The sequence below is a fragment of the Hetaerina americana genome, unplaced genomic scaffold (assembly GCF_022747635.1).
Source record: "Hetaerina americana unplaced genomic scaffold, ioHetAmer1.1.p SCAF_6, whole genome shotgun sequence".
In the NCBI taxonomy this organism is placed as follows: Eukaryota; Metazoa; Arthropoda; class Insecta; order Odonata; family Calopterygidae; genus Hetaerina; species Hetaerina americana.
The window spans coordinates 81359296-81372709 of record NW_027287205.1 but is presented as its reverse complement, the minus strand read 5'-3'; the positions used below and the strand labels follow the sequence as shown (position 1 = coordinate 81372709).

General features: G+C 36.1%; 1 protein-coding gene across 2 annotated transcripts in view; it reads right to left on the bottom strand.

Annotated features, from left to right (window-relative positions):
- Positions 1-137: 137 nt before the first annotated feature.
- Positions 138-13414, bottom strand: part of r (carbamoyl-phosphate synthetase 2, aspartate transcarbamylase, and dihydroorotase rudimentary) — a 104283-nt gene continuing 91006 nt past the window's right edge. The window contains exons 36-44 of one of the 2 annotated variants that reach the window (XM_071594353.1): positions 12591-12653; positions 12068-12397; positions 10037-10209; positions 9006-9147; positions 6888-6958; positions 5804-5982; positions 2727-2829; positions 2300-2401; positions 138-1148 (exon numbers count right to left, since the gene is read on the bottom strand). In XM_071594353.1, coding sequence (XP_071450454.1) covers positions 951-1148; positions 2300-2401; positions 2727-2829; positions 5804-5982; positions 6888-6958; positions 9006-9147; positions 10037-10209; positions 12068-12397; positions 12591-12653 — 1361 coding nt within the window. In that variant the 3' untranslated portion in view covers positions 138-950. The remainder of the gene's footprint in view (positions 1149-2299; positions 2402-2726; positions 2830-5803; positions 5983-6887; positions 6959-9005; positions 9148-10036; positions 10210-12067; positions 12398-12590; positions 12654-13414) is intronic. The other variant, XM_071594354.1, reaches the window with a different exon arrangement.

The following is a 13414-nucleotide window of genomic DNA, read 5'->3' as shown; positions in this document are numbered from 1 at the left end:
GAATCTTTTGTATTTTACATTGTGCCAATATTTTGTCTCCGTTTTTAAGCAAGTAGTTTTATCTTACTGATAAAAAATTATGTGCAATCATATATTTCAGAACCACAAGAAGAAAGAAATCGTGGAAATGTGAATTAGGAATGTATTGATACACTCATATAATGCAGGAAGATTAAAATGATGGACTCCTATCTATTTCTTATAGATAAAGTCAGATTGTGTGTCACCAATACATTTTAGAGCAGTTCATTATTCAAGAAGGTATGCATACGTAGAATTTTCTATGAATTGGTGTAGCTCCAGTATACTTTATGAGCCCAATGATTTCTGCAAGAAGGGTAATGATAGCTAGCAAGACTTCACACCATAGTGTTGACAACAGAAAAAAGTATTTCCACTCAGAAAGAATGAAAAGCCTTAGCTTTATTCAGTTCATCTAGAATGAAGTCTCTCGTACAAATAAAATTCAATAAAATACATCACATGATATCTTTTTCGCACATGGCAGTGAAATGCTCTCAATAAATTGTAACAGCTCAAAGGTATTTATGAAAAGTAATAAATCATGAGCTAGGAATATTTCAGTCATTTTCTAACAATAGCAATCCCTTTTACAGGTAAAGAGTAGTTAAAAAAATAAAAACGATATCATCTCTATTATAAAGAGGCACCAACTCCAACTGTGCTCTACATATAACAAGGCAAAAATAAAAACATTAAAATATATTTTGTCATGAATATCTCACTTTCATCAGTCAAATGTTGGCTATTTTTTTCACATATTACAGCCAATCACAAACATACTATGATTAAATTTACAAGTAGATACCTTCATTCAAATGCACTAGCTTGCTTAAAACTTTCAATACTGTCTCTATTAAAATATAAAAAAAACTAATACTAATTACCAAAATGGTTGTTTGGCACCATTTTCTGTCAAAATTATGCACCTAACATCTTCCCAGAACAAGGGACAGCAATGCCATGCGCACATACAACCCTCCCTCTGCCTGACGGAAGTAGGCCGCCCTGGGGTCAGAGTCAAGTTCTGGTGAAATTTCGTTGAGACGAGGCAGGGGGTGTAACACAACACAGCGGTGTTTGGCATACCTCATCAAATGAGGAGTCAGAATTAAAACCCCACAGGCCTGAAAATCAAATATTCAATATTATAATCATCACAACTACATTATGGACATAATCACACACAACATTTAAGCCTGGTTTCACGATGTCTCATTAAATTCAGTCATCAGTCAATGAGAAACTCACCTAAAGTTGGAGATAATCAATATCCAATCATATAAACAAATAATATTGTTTCCTATTGAATTGAAAAATAACTGCAGAAACATCCGTTTGTCCATTAGGCACAGTTTCACAGTCAGTTTTCAATGTAAATAGCAATCATATAACTGAGTTTTGGCCTTAATCAGAACTTTTAAGTTAACCTTTTGTATGACATAAGACATTGTAAAACCTGGCCTTAAGATGCCCAAGCACATCCAGGAGTACATTTATGTCATCCAGCTGCCACAATAGTTTACATTTTATGGAAGAAAAATATTATGAGATATAATGAAAGTACATCTGAGAGTGGAGGGATGACAGGATTATAAATGCCATTGGAGTGTATTGGCCAACGAATAGATGGAATAATTTAGGACTTAAAAATAAAAAATATTGAAAAAGAATACTAAAAAGTTACATCTAATATGAAATGAGAAAGCAGAATTTTAGCAAATGAAAAAAACAAATTCTACAAAATAGCAAAATGTGATCTCCAACTAACTGCAAAAGAACTAAAGCAAGCTCTTTTTTGCTTAGGGTGAAAGTTGGAAGATGTTTATTTGCCCAATGTTGAATTTGCATTATTGTTTATCCGTCTTTGCATCTTTATTTCTTACCAGAACAATAAAATAACCACCAGCTGTTAGTGAAATATTTAATTATGCAACCAATGTTCCTTTTCAAAGAAGAAAACTGTGGACTCTGTTTATTAAAAAGTATTTTTTTGGAATATTCACCAGGTAATATAATTACTTTTCCAGCAGACACAATGTACATACAGTATTGAGAATGAATGATGGGATATATGTATATATGAAATAGATAATTAATATATACATAAAATTTGCAGATATACACAAATAGGAATTGCTACATTCTTATGATTATGGCGTAAGGCAACCATGGGAATATTTTACCTCAAAAGAGTATTATATTGATTGTACTAAGGGAAACAACTACATAATATGATTACCAAAATTTCATGAAGAAATATCATAACATTTCTAACCTTCTCATACTCATCCAATGATTGGAATCTCTCCCTCTGAATCCTAGTCATGTAAATGACATCACATTCCGGAATTACTTCTTCCAGTGAGCTGAATTCCTCCTGGAAAAAATTCCACGATACAGAATATTTATTTTGAAACAAATTGAATATAATATCATCAGCCATACCAAAATGTATATTAGCATGAGATAAATTTATGCCGAATATTAGCATTTAATTTCTTGGTTATTTACATTAAAATAATATGGATTTTTCTAATACTAATTCAATTTCACATATTTTAAAAACTTCTAAATGCATATGCATTATGCATATAGCCAACTTCAAGTCTTGATAAATCTGTACTCTCCATAACTTGCATGATTCTTATGTGAAATTTTAACCACTTTAACATTCAATACATACATTATATTTATTCAATTACCTGTGGAATGCCTTTAGAATTAACATACTCTTTAATGTTATTGGGCATGCCCAGTCCAGGAGGGTTCACATATAATAATCTCACATTGTAGAGGGTGAGTAATCTGCAAGAGAGAGAAAGGGGAAGGTATTAATTCAAAATTCATGCCTCCTTCCCCAATAAAGACCCAGAGCTATGTTAATTTCTTTAGAAAACGGATTAAGTATGGGCTGTCATGGTAATTATAATATTGATCTAATTTAATAGTTGGCAAATTGTTTTCCACATCCACCCATTTTTCATGACCATCAATCAACTATTGATAATCCAACTGAATTTTACATTAATTGTTTAGATTAAATATTATCCCTGACAACACTTGTAAAAATAATATATACCAACACTTTTTCTGGTCAAATGACTTCTTATTTAACTAGAAATTACAAAGGATCCAGGTTTTGGATTCCTATAACATCATCAAATAGAAAAATAATGGTTGCAGCCTAGAATTGAAGGCCAAAGGAGTGAGAGGAGAGATTTTAGTGTAGCAGGAGTGGAAGTTTGATGAACTATAGTGCAGAGGGGGGGAGGGGAAGGGATAAGACCCTGTTCCTCAAAACATGCCACCCCAGATATTATAAGGGTAGGGGGGGTTAATAGTATTCACTTTGAACCTGATTATGTCAAACCACAACAAAACTGAATTCATGCCTACATGTAGATTGTATGCAATAAATATTCTTAGGGGAAACAAAGTGTAAAATAATTCACCGAGAATCTAACACCATTAATATTAGCAAATTGAGTTTTTCTAACTGTTTTGACATAAATTGAGTAGCTTCAGACGTGATGTGGTGGAAGTCAAACGTAATGAATAACCGATTGCAGCACTTTTACACATAATAAAATTTTTATATTTACGACCAGGTTTCGATGTATTACACCTGATGATGATGTAATACATCGAAACCCGGTCGTAAATATGAAAATTTTATCAAGTGGAAAAGTGCTGCAATCAGTTATTCATTATGTTTTGACATATTTTGGGTCTAATAAACTTACTCACTATTCTGTTCAAGTTCATGTTGTTGAGCCCTTCATCCACATTACTTATTTTTTTAATTTTCATGCAATTTAGTTCGTTTTCCCCTAATTATTGGTAGTTAGGACAATAAAGAAAAAAATATCAGCAACCATTCCCTGGAAGTTGGCAAAAAAAACTTTAAAAATTAGATCCACTCAGCAATGCTTGCAATCCCTTGGCTGTCTGACAAACTAAAGCTTGGTCATCAGCAAACCTTACTGATTTTACGAATTCCCCGCCCACTTTCATTCCTACCTCCAGTTCTTCCCATGCCTCTTTAATCATTTTCTCTGCATACAGGTTGAACAGCAACGGTGATAATGGTCAACCCTTCCTCACACCTCTTCCTAACACTGCCCATCCGGACTCCCCGTTCCCCACTCGCACCCGAGCAGTCTGAGACATGTACAGGTTGCGGATTAGCCTACTATCCCTCCAATCTATTCCTATTTTCTGCAATATACTCATTAGTTTTTACCAATTCACTCTATCAAACGCTTTTTCGAAATCTACGAAACAGGCAAATACCTCCTGGTTGTGTTCTATATTCCTCTCGATTAATAATCTCATTACTGCAATGGCATCACGCATACCTCTCCCCTTCCTAAACCCAAACTGATCATCCCCTAAGTAATCCTTTGCCCTACTCTCTATCCTTTTGTTTATGATCCTGAGAACAACTTAAGCTGAGTGGGATATCAAACTTATTGTCCTGTAGCCCTCACATGATGTAGCTTTTACCTTTCTCGGAATAGGAACTAAAACTGATCTTACAAAGTCTTCCGGCCAGATTCCTTCCTCATAAATACTACGTATCAGCCCATATAGTCTCTTCCTCCCACATTTTCTTAAGCCTTTTAAAAGTTCCGCGGGAATGTTATCCACCCCCACGGCCTTATTTAGCTTCATCTCCCTTAATGCCCTTCCTATCTCATCGCTGAATATGCCTGGACCTAAGCTATCTTCCTCTACCTCATGTTCCTTTTCTAGGTATAATTTTGTTGGTCTAAGTTCTTTACTATACAGTTCTTCTATATATTCCTTCCATCTCTCTTGGATCTTTCCTGTTTCAACTATTATCTTACCAGCCTTATCTCTAACTGTTAGCATAGATCTTCCCTTCTTACTTCCCGATAAAGATTTAACTTTGCTGTACAGCACACCAATTTCACCTTTCCTCTGCAAACTTTCCACATCCTCGCACTGCATCTTTCACCATGCTTCTTTTGCTTTAATTATTGCCCACCTCAACTTATTTTTTAACTCTTTATACTTAATTTTGCCTCTGTTTACATTCTTCCATTTTCTCCTCTCATCCATGATCCAAGGTTCCCTAATCCGTCTTGTGTTGGCAGTTTCAAAAGTGTCTTTTGCAGCTTTTGATAACCCTTTCTTGATGAATACCACTGCTATTCCACCAAATCCCCCATCTTCTTTAATTATCCCATCCCTACTCACACTGCTTCCCACGACCAATCTTTCAATGACTGCTTCTCCATTTTGGTGACTGAAACCCTTTCCAAATCTGCCAGTATCACATAGGTGATAACCCGCGAAATGGCACATATCTGGGTGTCCCAGTCATTTAAACCTCCTGGGCTGAATCAAGCCCACTGAATCCATCCAATTACCGCCTACATATCCCCACCTACCCCCTTGTCCGTTTCCTATTCATCCCTTATCTCTCCTCCCCTCACCATTCCCCAACACACATCCTATCCGCTCTTCCCCCAAGAACGGCATTCTGATGATGATGGCCTTGCCGTCAAAACGTCAAAGCTACATACACCAGTGTCCTTTCTTTGTGTAGTGTGCACATATCAATTTACAAACTATTTTTACATATTATTTGGTGTCACCATATCTACATAAATCATGCAGAGTTAAATCTTATGCAATTATGTGTATAGCTACATGCTGCAAATTTTTCCTCAGTGATTTCAAATTACATTATTAATTTCTACAATTTGAATACTGCATACATCTTAATCATATCCATTGTATTCAGAATTACCTTGCCAGTGAGTGAACAGTTCTTCCATGCTTAAGATCGCCAACTAGGGCGACAGTCAGTCCATTGATAGTACCAATTTCTTCTCTAATGGCAAATGCATCCAGCAGTGCTTGTGTTGGGTGTTCACCAACACCATCTCCCCCACTTATCACTGGTTTTCTGCATCTGGATGCTGCTCTCTGCAAGAAATATTACAATAATTACACCAACAGTTCAAAATGATCACCCTAACAATGGATTTTCTTTCCACTCATAAATTTTGATTTTTGTTCTACAATTTTCAGTACAGGGCCATTATGTGCAGCACCTGCTTGTTCATAGGCAGTAAACAGAGCTTGATTAATGATGCATATCATGTGAACTATTTCTCACATTTCAGCATCCAAATGGCAACCAGGATGGTCAAAGAATTGTCACAGATACATGACTACGTATCTTATAATCAATTCTGCGAAATCTGCTATAAGATTAGACCAAGATTTCCTCTGGTTAGTAACATAGAAAATTCATTTACGCTAGATTTAGTCTGTAAGCATAAATGAATGCCTCTTCTGTTCCAAGCATCAATATTTCCAACAGCACATTTTTGAGGAACAAAACCCTAACATCAAGTGAGTATGCCTCCATTGCATATAAATTTAAGCAAATGCATATATTTTGGTCTTCATATTCGTATGCTACATAACATGAGACATACAAACAAGCTTATATAGTAGTAGTAGTTTTGAGGGGAGGCGACCGACAGCTAAGGTCATTTGCGCCATAGGGGATGGATAGGAAAGGATGAAGGGTGGAGAGAAACCCGGCGTCGGCATTAGCCTACTCTTTACGAAAGGCGCCAAGGGGTCCACAGTTTAACGTCCCATCCGACGGACGGCGTACTCACTCAAAGTGCCCTCCACAAAGCACCTCAAGTAGGGATCGAGATACCTCTGAAAAATATTCAACACCGCCGGGATTTGAACCCGCGCCCTCAGGGTGGGAAGCCAGTACGTTAGCCCCCGCACCATCTCGATCCCCCACAAGCTTATATTATTAAATAAGAAAATGCTATGAGAAATCATCTTTTAATGCCACCACTTACAGACACAGCTCCTGGCTCTGGGTGCCTCAGGACCACAACATCAGTATAGCCAGCCATCACGGCTACTGTGTCTGAAATACAAATTTAGTAATTTCAATCATAACTAGAGGAAGTATAGATAAAGACACTTATGACTTCAGAAACGAATTTCTCAAACAAATGCTAATGAATGATTGATCAAATACAGTTAGTGTGGCCCAAATGATGGATGATCCTTGAAGGCAAATGGGTTCCCAAAACTGCCCATTAAGATACAAAAGTGCTGATTATCCGCACTACATGCCTACTCTTCCGTCCGTTACTTGAACTTTCCTGGATGGAGGTAACCCTGATCTTTCACTTGGTTTGATCTATTTAAAGGCACTCAGAGAAGAAGGAAAGTCTAACTCTACGAGAACTTTAACTGCGAAGCAATTTCAAAAAATCCCTTTCAAATATTTTTGAGGTTTAAGGAAAATTAAACATTTTTTGGAAGTAATAGACATATCTCACGGCCACTGGGAGAGAGTCAACAAATCTAGGTAGGATGGCATGATATTTAATACAATTAATTGCTGTGTTCAATAAATCACTGATAAGAAATTGTTGACATTTTCCATGGAATATTTTCAGTTCATACCAGTAATAAGATTTCAAATCCCCAAAACAAGCATATTACAGGGCAAATGTTGGTCATTTGGCACGAATTATTGATTGCAATGACAGGGAATGGATGGTAATCTCAATGTGATATCAGCCATTTAACAATATATTTCTGTACACCAAAAGTATACATTAATACGTATAGGATATCATCTAAGCACATCATGTTGATCATAAATTCTTTTGCAGTTGCGAGTTAAAAGTGAACATTTCCTAACAGGATCATGGGTTTACTTTTTCACTAGAATGGTACATGTAAAAAAAAAACAGCAAAACAGTAAAGAAAGGAATATCTTTCCAACTGTATGAAAATTTATCATTATTGTAGATCAATATAAAGTCTTAAAATCACACAAAACCACAAGAAAAAAATGTCACTTCTTGACAACTAGACTGCTGAAAGAAAACACTTTACATTACTTCCAAGCAACAGAAATCATAAATGCACAGGCATGGAAATCACAGTGCAAATAAAAATAAAAATATTTATACCCAGCAGAAAGCTAAATATTTACACCCTTATTTCCATATGAAGCATGTACCATTACCTCACTTTATACAATCACAATGCTGCTTCCCTCAATGAAGGTTCAAGTGGGGCAGGGTTAGAAAGTAAGAACTTAAGATGCCCAGGACCAAATTAGAAGTACCTATTGAGCATATCTGAAAATGGCAAGTGGGGATTTCTTCTTTGTCAAATGATGATAATTGTGATTTTTCCATAAATCATGCAAATTCCCTCAGTTTTCCGGAATGGTGGAATTCCCATAATTCTTCAGGCTGACGAACAATCTGATTTAAAGGTAAATAAACCCATCACTTCCAAAAAATCTTTGATTTGAGTAGCATCCAATACATGTAGTGAGCAGGTATGTTTATCACTTTTAGTTTAATAAATTTAAAGTTTAGTTCAGCCACTAAGTGGTATGTCATCCTAAAATACACTGATGTTCATAAAAAAAACACCAGCAGAAAGTTTCAAAATCCAACAATGGTAACAATACATACAACCACAAACCATGCCACACTGCAGAATCTAATCACCAAGCTACCGAAAAGCTGTAATCTTTGGATGGAAGTCACAATCATTAATTACCCTAACACTAGCTACAACCAATTAACAGTTATGACAATATACGGGGGATGGAGATGGATTGGTGGCTATCGTACTAGCTTCCCTTCAAGAGGGCCCACGTTCAAATCCCGGTGTCGTCGAATGTTTTTCAGTGGTATCTCAATCCCTACTTTAGGTGCTTTAAGGAGGGCACTTTGAGTGAGAATGCCATCCGTCAGATGGAATGTTAAGCTGCGGACCCCTTGGCGCCTTTCGTTAAGAGTAACCTAATGCTGAAGCTGGGTTTCTCACCACCCTTCATCCTTTCCTGTCCATCCCTAATGGCACAAATAACCTTAGCTGTCAGTCGCCTACCCTAAATACTACTACTACTATGACACTACAGTAAAAATAGCTCTTACCTTCTAGAGATTCCCCTTTGGTCACAGATGACGATATACTGTCAACATGAACAACTTGGCCTCCAAGTCTCAACATCGCAGCTGCAAAGCTACATGAAGTCCTTGTGCTTGCTTCATAAAATATTGAGGCCATTATTTTTCCCTGTACACAATAAAATAATATCATTCATCAATAATCAGATAAACCTGTGATTAACCAAATTAGACAGCTGTGGTCGGATCGAAGCCAGAGTAAGTAATGGGCACTTCATTATCAATCTTCTAATAAATCCAGAAAATAAATAATTAGGGTGAAATTAGAAGGAATGCTGTTTTGCAGGAAGACTTTATTCCAATTAAAGTCACCAATTTTCAGCTGGGCCTTGGTGCCTGCATTAGATGCCATTTGCAGTGATAATTTATTTCCGTGATTTTGGTTGTGAAAGATTTAAAAATTGTCTCCAGAGAAAAAATGTTGAACTAATTAATAAAACAATGCTGAACTTATAATACGTTTATCTGAAATGCTTATTCAAAATTTGAATCAAATTTTTCTCTTAAATCACTTACCATTCAAAAAATTGATCTTGTTAACGAGTTACAGATAAAAAAAAATATTTCTGGAACAAAAATGAAATAATCCTTCTTGATTTACAACATAAAAAACATTAGGTAATCTCACTACATGTAGAATACATAAACATGTATGCAGAAAAACAATTAGGGATTCCAGTAATGCTGCTACTTTCTGCCACTGAAATTATATCTATTTACAGCATCCAGATGTTACATTTTGTTTTTAGATATATACACTTTAAGATTAACTACAATTAAATATTACTTTCCATACTTAACCAATTACATTTTTATTATTAAACATTACACTTAACAACTACAGTGAACTTGATTTTTCGAATAAATTTGATAATAAACTGAACACATCTCTACCTTTAAAATACATCATTCCATGCTAGTCACAGGGAAAATGAACTGACTAAATTTAGCATGCAAATTAATATTTATTAAGATGGAACCTCTCGCAACTTATTTACCTTGAGGATATGATCCAATGGCCTATCCCTGTGTACATTCACTCTCATCGTGGAGGCTAGGTTGAATACTTCATTCATTTGCTCCTTGGAAAATGTGTCAACAGTTAAAATATGTCTTCCTGCAAGCCCACAATGATGTGATACAGGAATAACTGACCCAGAATGAGCATAGGCTGAAATTAATACAGAAAGCAAGATCACAAGACTACACAAATCAAGTAATTCAATGGGAATGGGTTGGTTCTACAAATAGATTCTCTACTCATCCAACAAAAATTCAAACTTTATCAGGGTTGGACAGTAAAATTGTGCATTTCATAAAACTCCAGTCAAGAAAATTCACTGACCTGGTTTACGGGGTTCTCTTAAGGTTCTCAATTCAAATTCACAACAGTCATTTAAGAATTTAATACATTCCAAAACTTTCAAAAACCAAACTTTAAATAAGGATGATTAATAAGAGGGATATTTTGCACTCAATGTTAAAAATGATATTCCATGATGGTTATTATTCAGACACACTGTAAAACCTCTTTCAAGTGTTGTAGCATGCAACATTAAATGCAGGTTTACCATTACGAAACTACAACTACCATTTTGGGTCATCGTATTAACAATACAATTTTGCGAAAATATATTAGTTGCTACTCTAACAAAGTAACCCACCCACTATTCCCAAATAATATCACCTTGAAAATAGTCCTCTCCCTCCCATTTCCCCTCGCCATTAAGAGGGCCACTGGTATCAGTTTCCCCACAGTGCTTCATTACTTGATGCTGCAGGTTTTTTGGTACTCCACCACAGTTGATGTTTTCTAGAGACAGAGAGTTTCATTCCCTTTCCAGGGGAAATCCTAAGGTTAAACTTTGTCCATGAATTTTAGTGCCATGAATATATTATACGTACATAGGTGAGCCAGTGGCCATGGCTCAGTGAAGCACGAGGGGCCCGATTGGCCCTCCAAATCTTCTCCCTCATCATCCTTTTCAGGACAAATGGTCTCTATAGTAATGCCAGGTAGACCATCCTCGTTAATGCACTGCTAAGGGAACAACATTATTCCCTGCTGTCATTTAAGGAGTGTATGGCTTCATGGATTAGTCTGTTTATGCAGCAGTATTCCATGTTAAAAGAGTCCTTTGGTATTCTTTCAAGTCAGTCCAATTTACAGTTTGCCATACTTTCATTGGATTCTGTAGATCCCCTCTTACAGATCTTGCCTCTGGTGAAACTTGCATCCTTTTCACGGCCATGATCCTGTTTTGATGTATTCATTTTTATGCTGGGTGAGTAGAAAATGTACTACATATTCCCTGGAGTGGGAATTCAACACAAGAGACAGCCAATCCTCTGAGATGCAGAGGCAGCGTAACAAGCAAGTTCTTCCACCTAGGTAATGGTGAAATCAGGCATTAAGTATCAGCCCTTTTATGTCTTCTCTCTTATGCCTAAGGAGTCCTCAGCTTCCACCTTGCCTTCTCTTGACTAAAAAGTCTAAGAAAGTTTATACATCCATTTTTCTCAAGTTTCCATTATACGATAAGTGGATGGCCCCTCAGCACATGTCTAAATGTTTGGAAATTCATCTTGGTTGAGTTACCCCTTATGTCAAACTATACCCAAAAAGAGTATAGACCTTAGAGGTAAATATCTTTTTTATTTTATTAATTATTATTTTTCTCTTCATTTAACTTTTTTAAATATTTCTTTGCCCAATTTCTGATCAATCCCAACTGAGTCAAAAAAAAGAGTATAGAGTTTATTTTGCTGTGATGACAGTAGGCACTCTATTTAATTAAGAGTATATTGAGCACCCCTTGTAATATCTAGTAATCCGAGTTGGTGAACTATGTAAGTACTGATTTACATATATTTTAATCACTGGACATGTCCTTAACTTTTGGCATTAATTGGCACATTGCAAGCCTCAGGATTCCATAATATAACAAATGAGTCCCAAAAAAGATCAAGACATCACTCATATTTACTTTTACACCATGGCTACCACCCCAAAATGATGCAAAACTAACCTCCAATGGAATGAGGTGGAAGTGTTGGAACAGGTTGAGGCATGGGTTGTGTTGGCAACAGGGGCTGAGGTATCAGGGGTGTTGACACACTGGCCTGGGTGGCACTCATCGGGGGTACAGGAGGTTGCGGTGGCATTTGCAACAAGAGGGGCTGGGGAACAAGTGGTTGAAATGCATGCTGAAGTATGGGCGAAGTACATCTCTGCTGAAACATGTGACTTCCAACTGGCGTTGGCAACTGGTGCCTCATGTCCCGAACTTCCAGCTGATTGGCAGGTGTTGCTGAGGGTGGTCTGCTGAGTTGATCTGGCCTGAAGACTGGAAACACATCTACAAAAATGAAAATTGATTTTTGTATTTAAACAGAAATAATAATACATTTGAAATTATCATAAACAATACATAGTAAATATATTTCTCCGTGACCTTATACAAGGAATAAAATCTATAATTTGCTTCCACCAACCAGATTGTCATATTCACTCTAATCCCAAAAAAGTGTTTAATAAAAATATACACAAACCTGGAAGGTTACTTTTACTCGTCATGATTTCTCCTGGGGTTTGATTGTTCCATTTACTTAAGACTGCGAACAAAAAAGAATATAATAACTCGCCTAGAAAACAAATCCGAAGGCTTTTTATACATCTTTACCAATTTGTACTTCATATATATCTCTTTACTGTTTAACTTACCACTACAACAGCATCTCTAGAGATAAACTTTAGGGGAATTACTACTGCTGCAGCTAAGGTCTTTTCCATGCAAAAATGGTCTTTGAAAAGCTTAAGTATCCATCAGAACTCCTTGAAGTTCACTTTTTCTTAAATTCAAAATAACTACACTACAATTCATACATAGTTTTAACTGTGGAATACTTATAAAAACAAATCTAAGTTTATTTTTACCAAACTCATCTCCAGTACATCGTCACTTCACTCATGGAATAGACAATACATATTTAATTCAGAACTCTTGTGCTGTATTTAAGAAAGGTCCTCATCACTCAACTTAAATTATTTTTAACAAATGGCCAGTGAATATAAAACATAAACCCACCGTAAGTATGTTTAAAACTGAACTTAAGAAGGTACTATCAAACCAGTGGTATTACAGCGTGGATGAGTTTATGAGTGATAATTTGAGATTGACAGCTGTATCACATGTAAGGGTGCAATGATGTGTTTCAGGGTACTTTTCTAAATTTTATTTAGACTTGACTGCCAAATTTCATCGAAGGGTGTATTTTCATGTATTGTTTGAATTCTATTTTCTGTACATCTTTATGACCATGTTTAATGTTAAATGCCTGAGCGACAGACCAAAATGAATAAATAGTAAAAACTT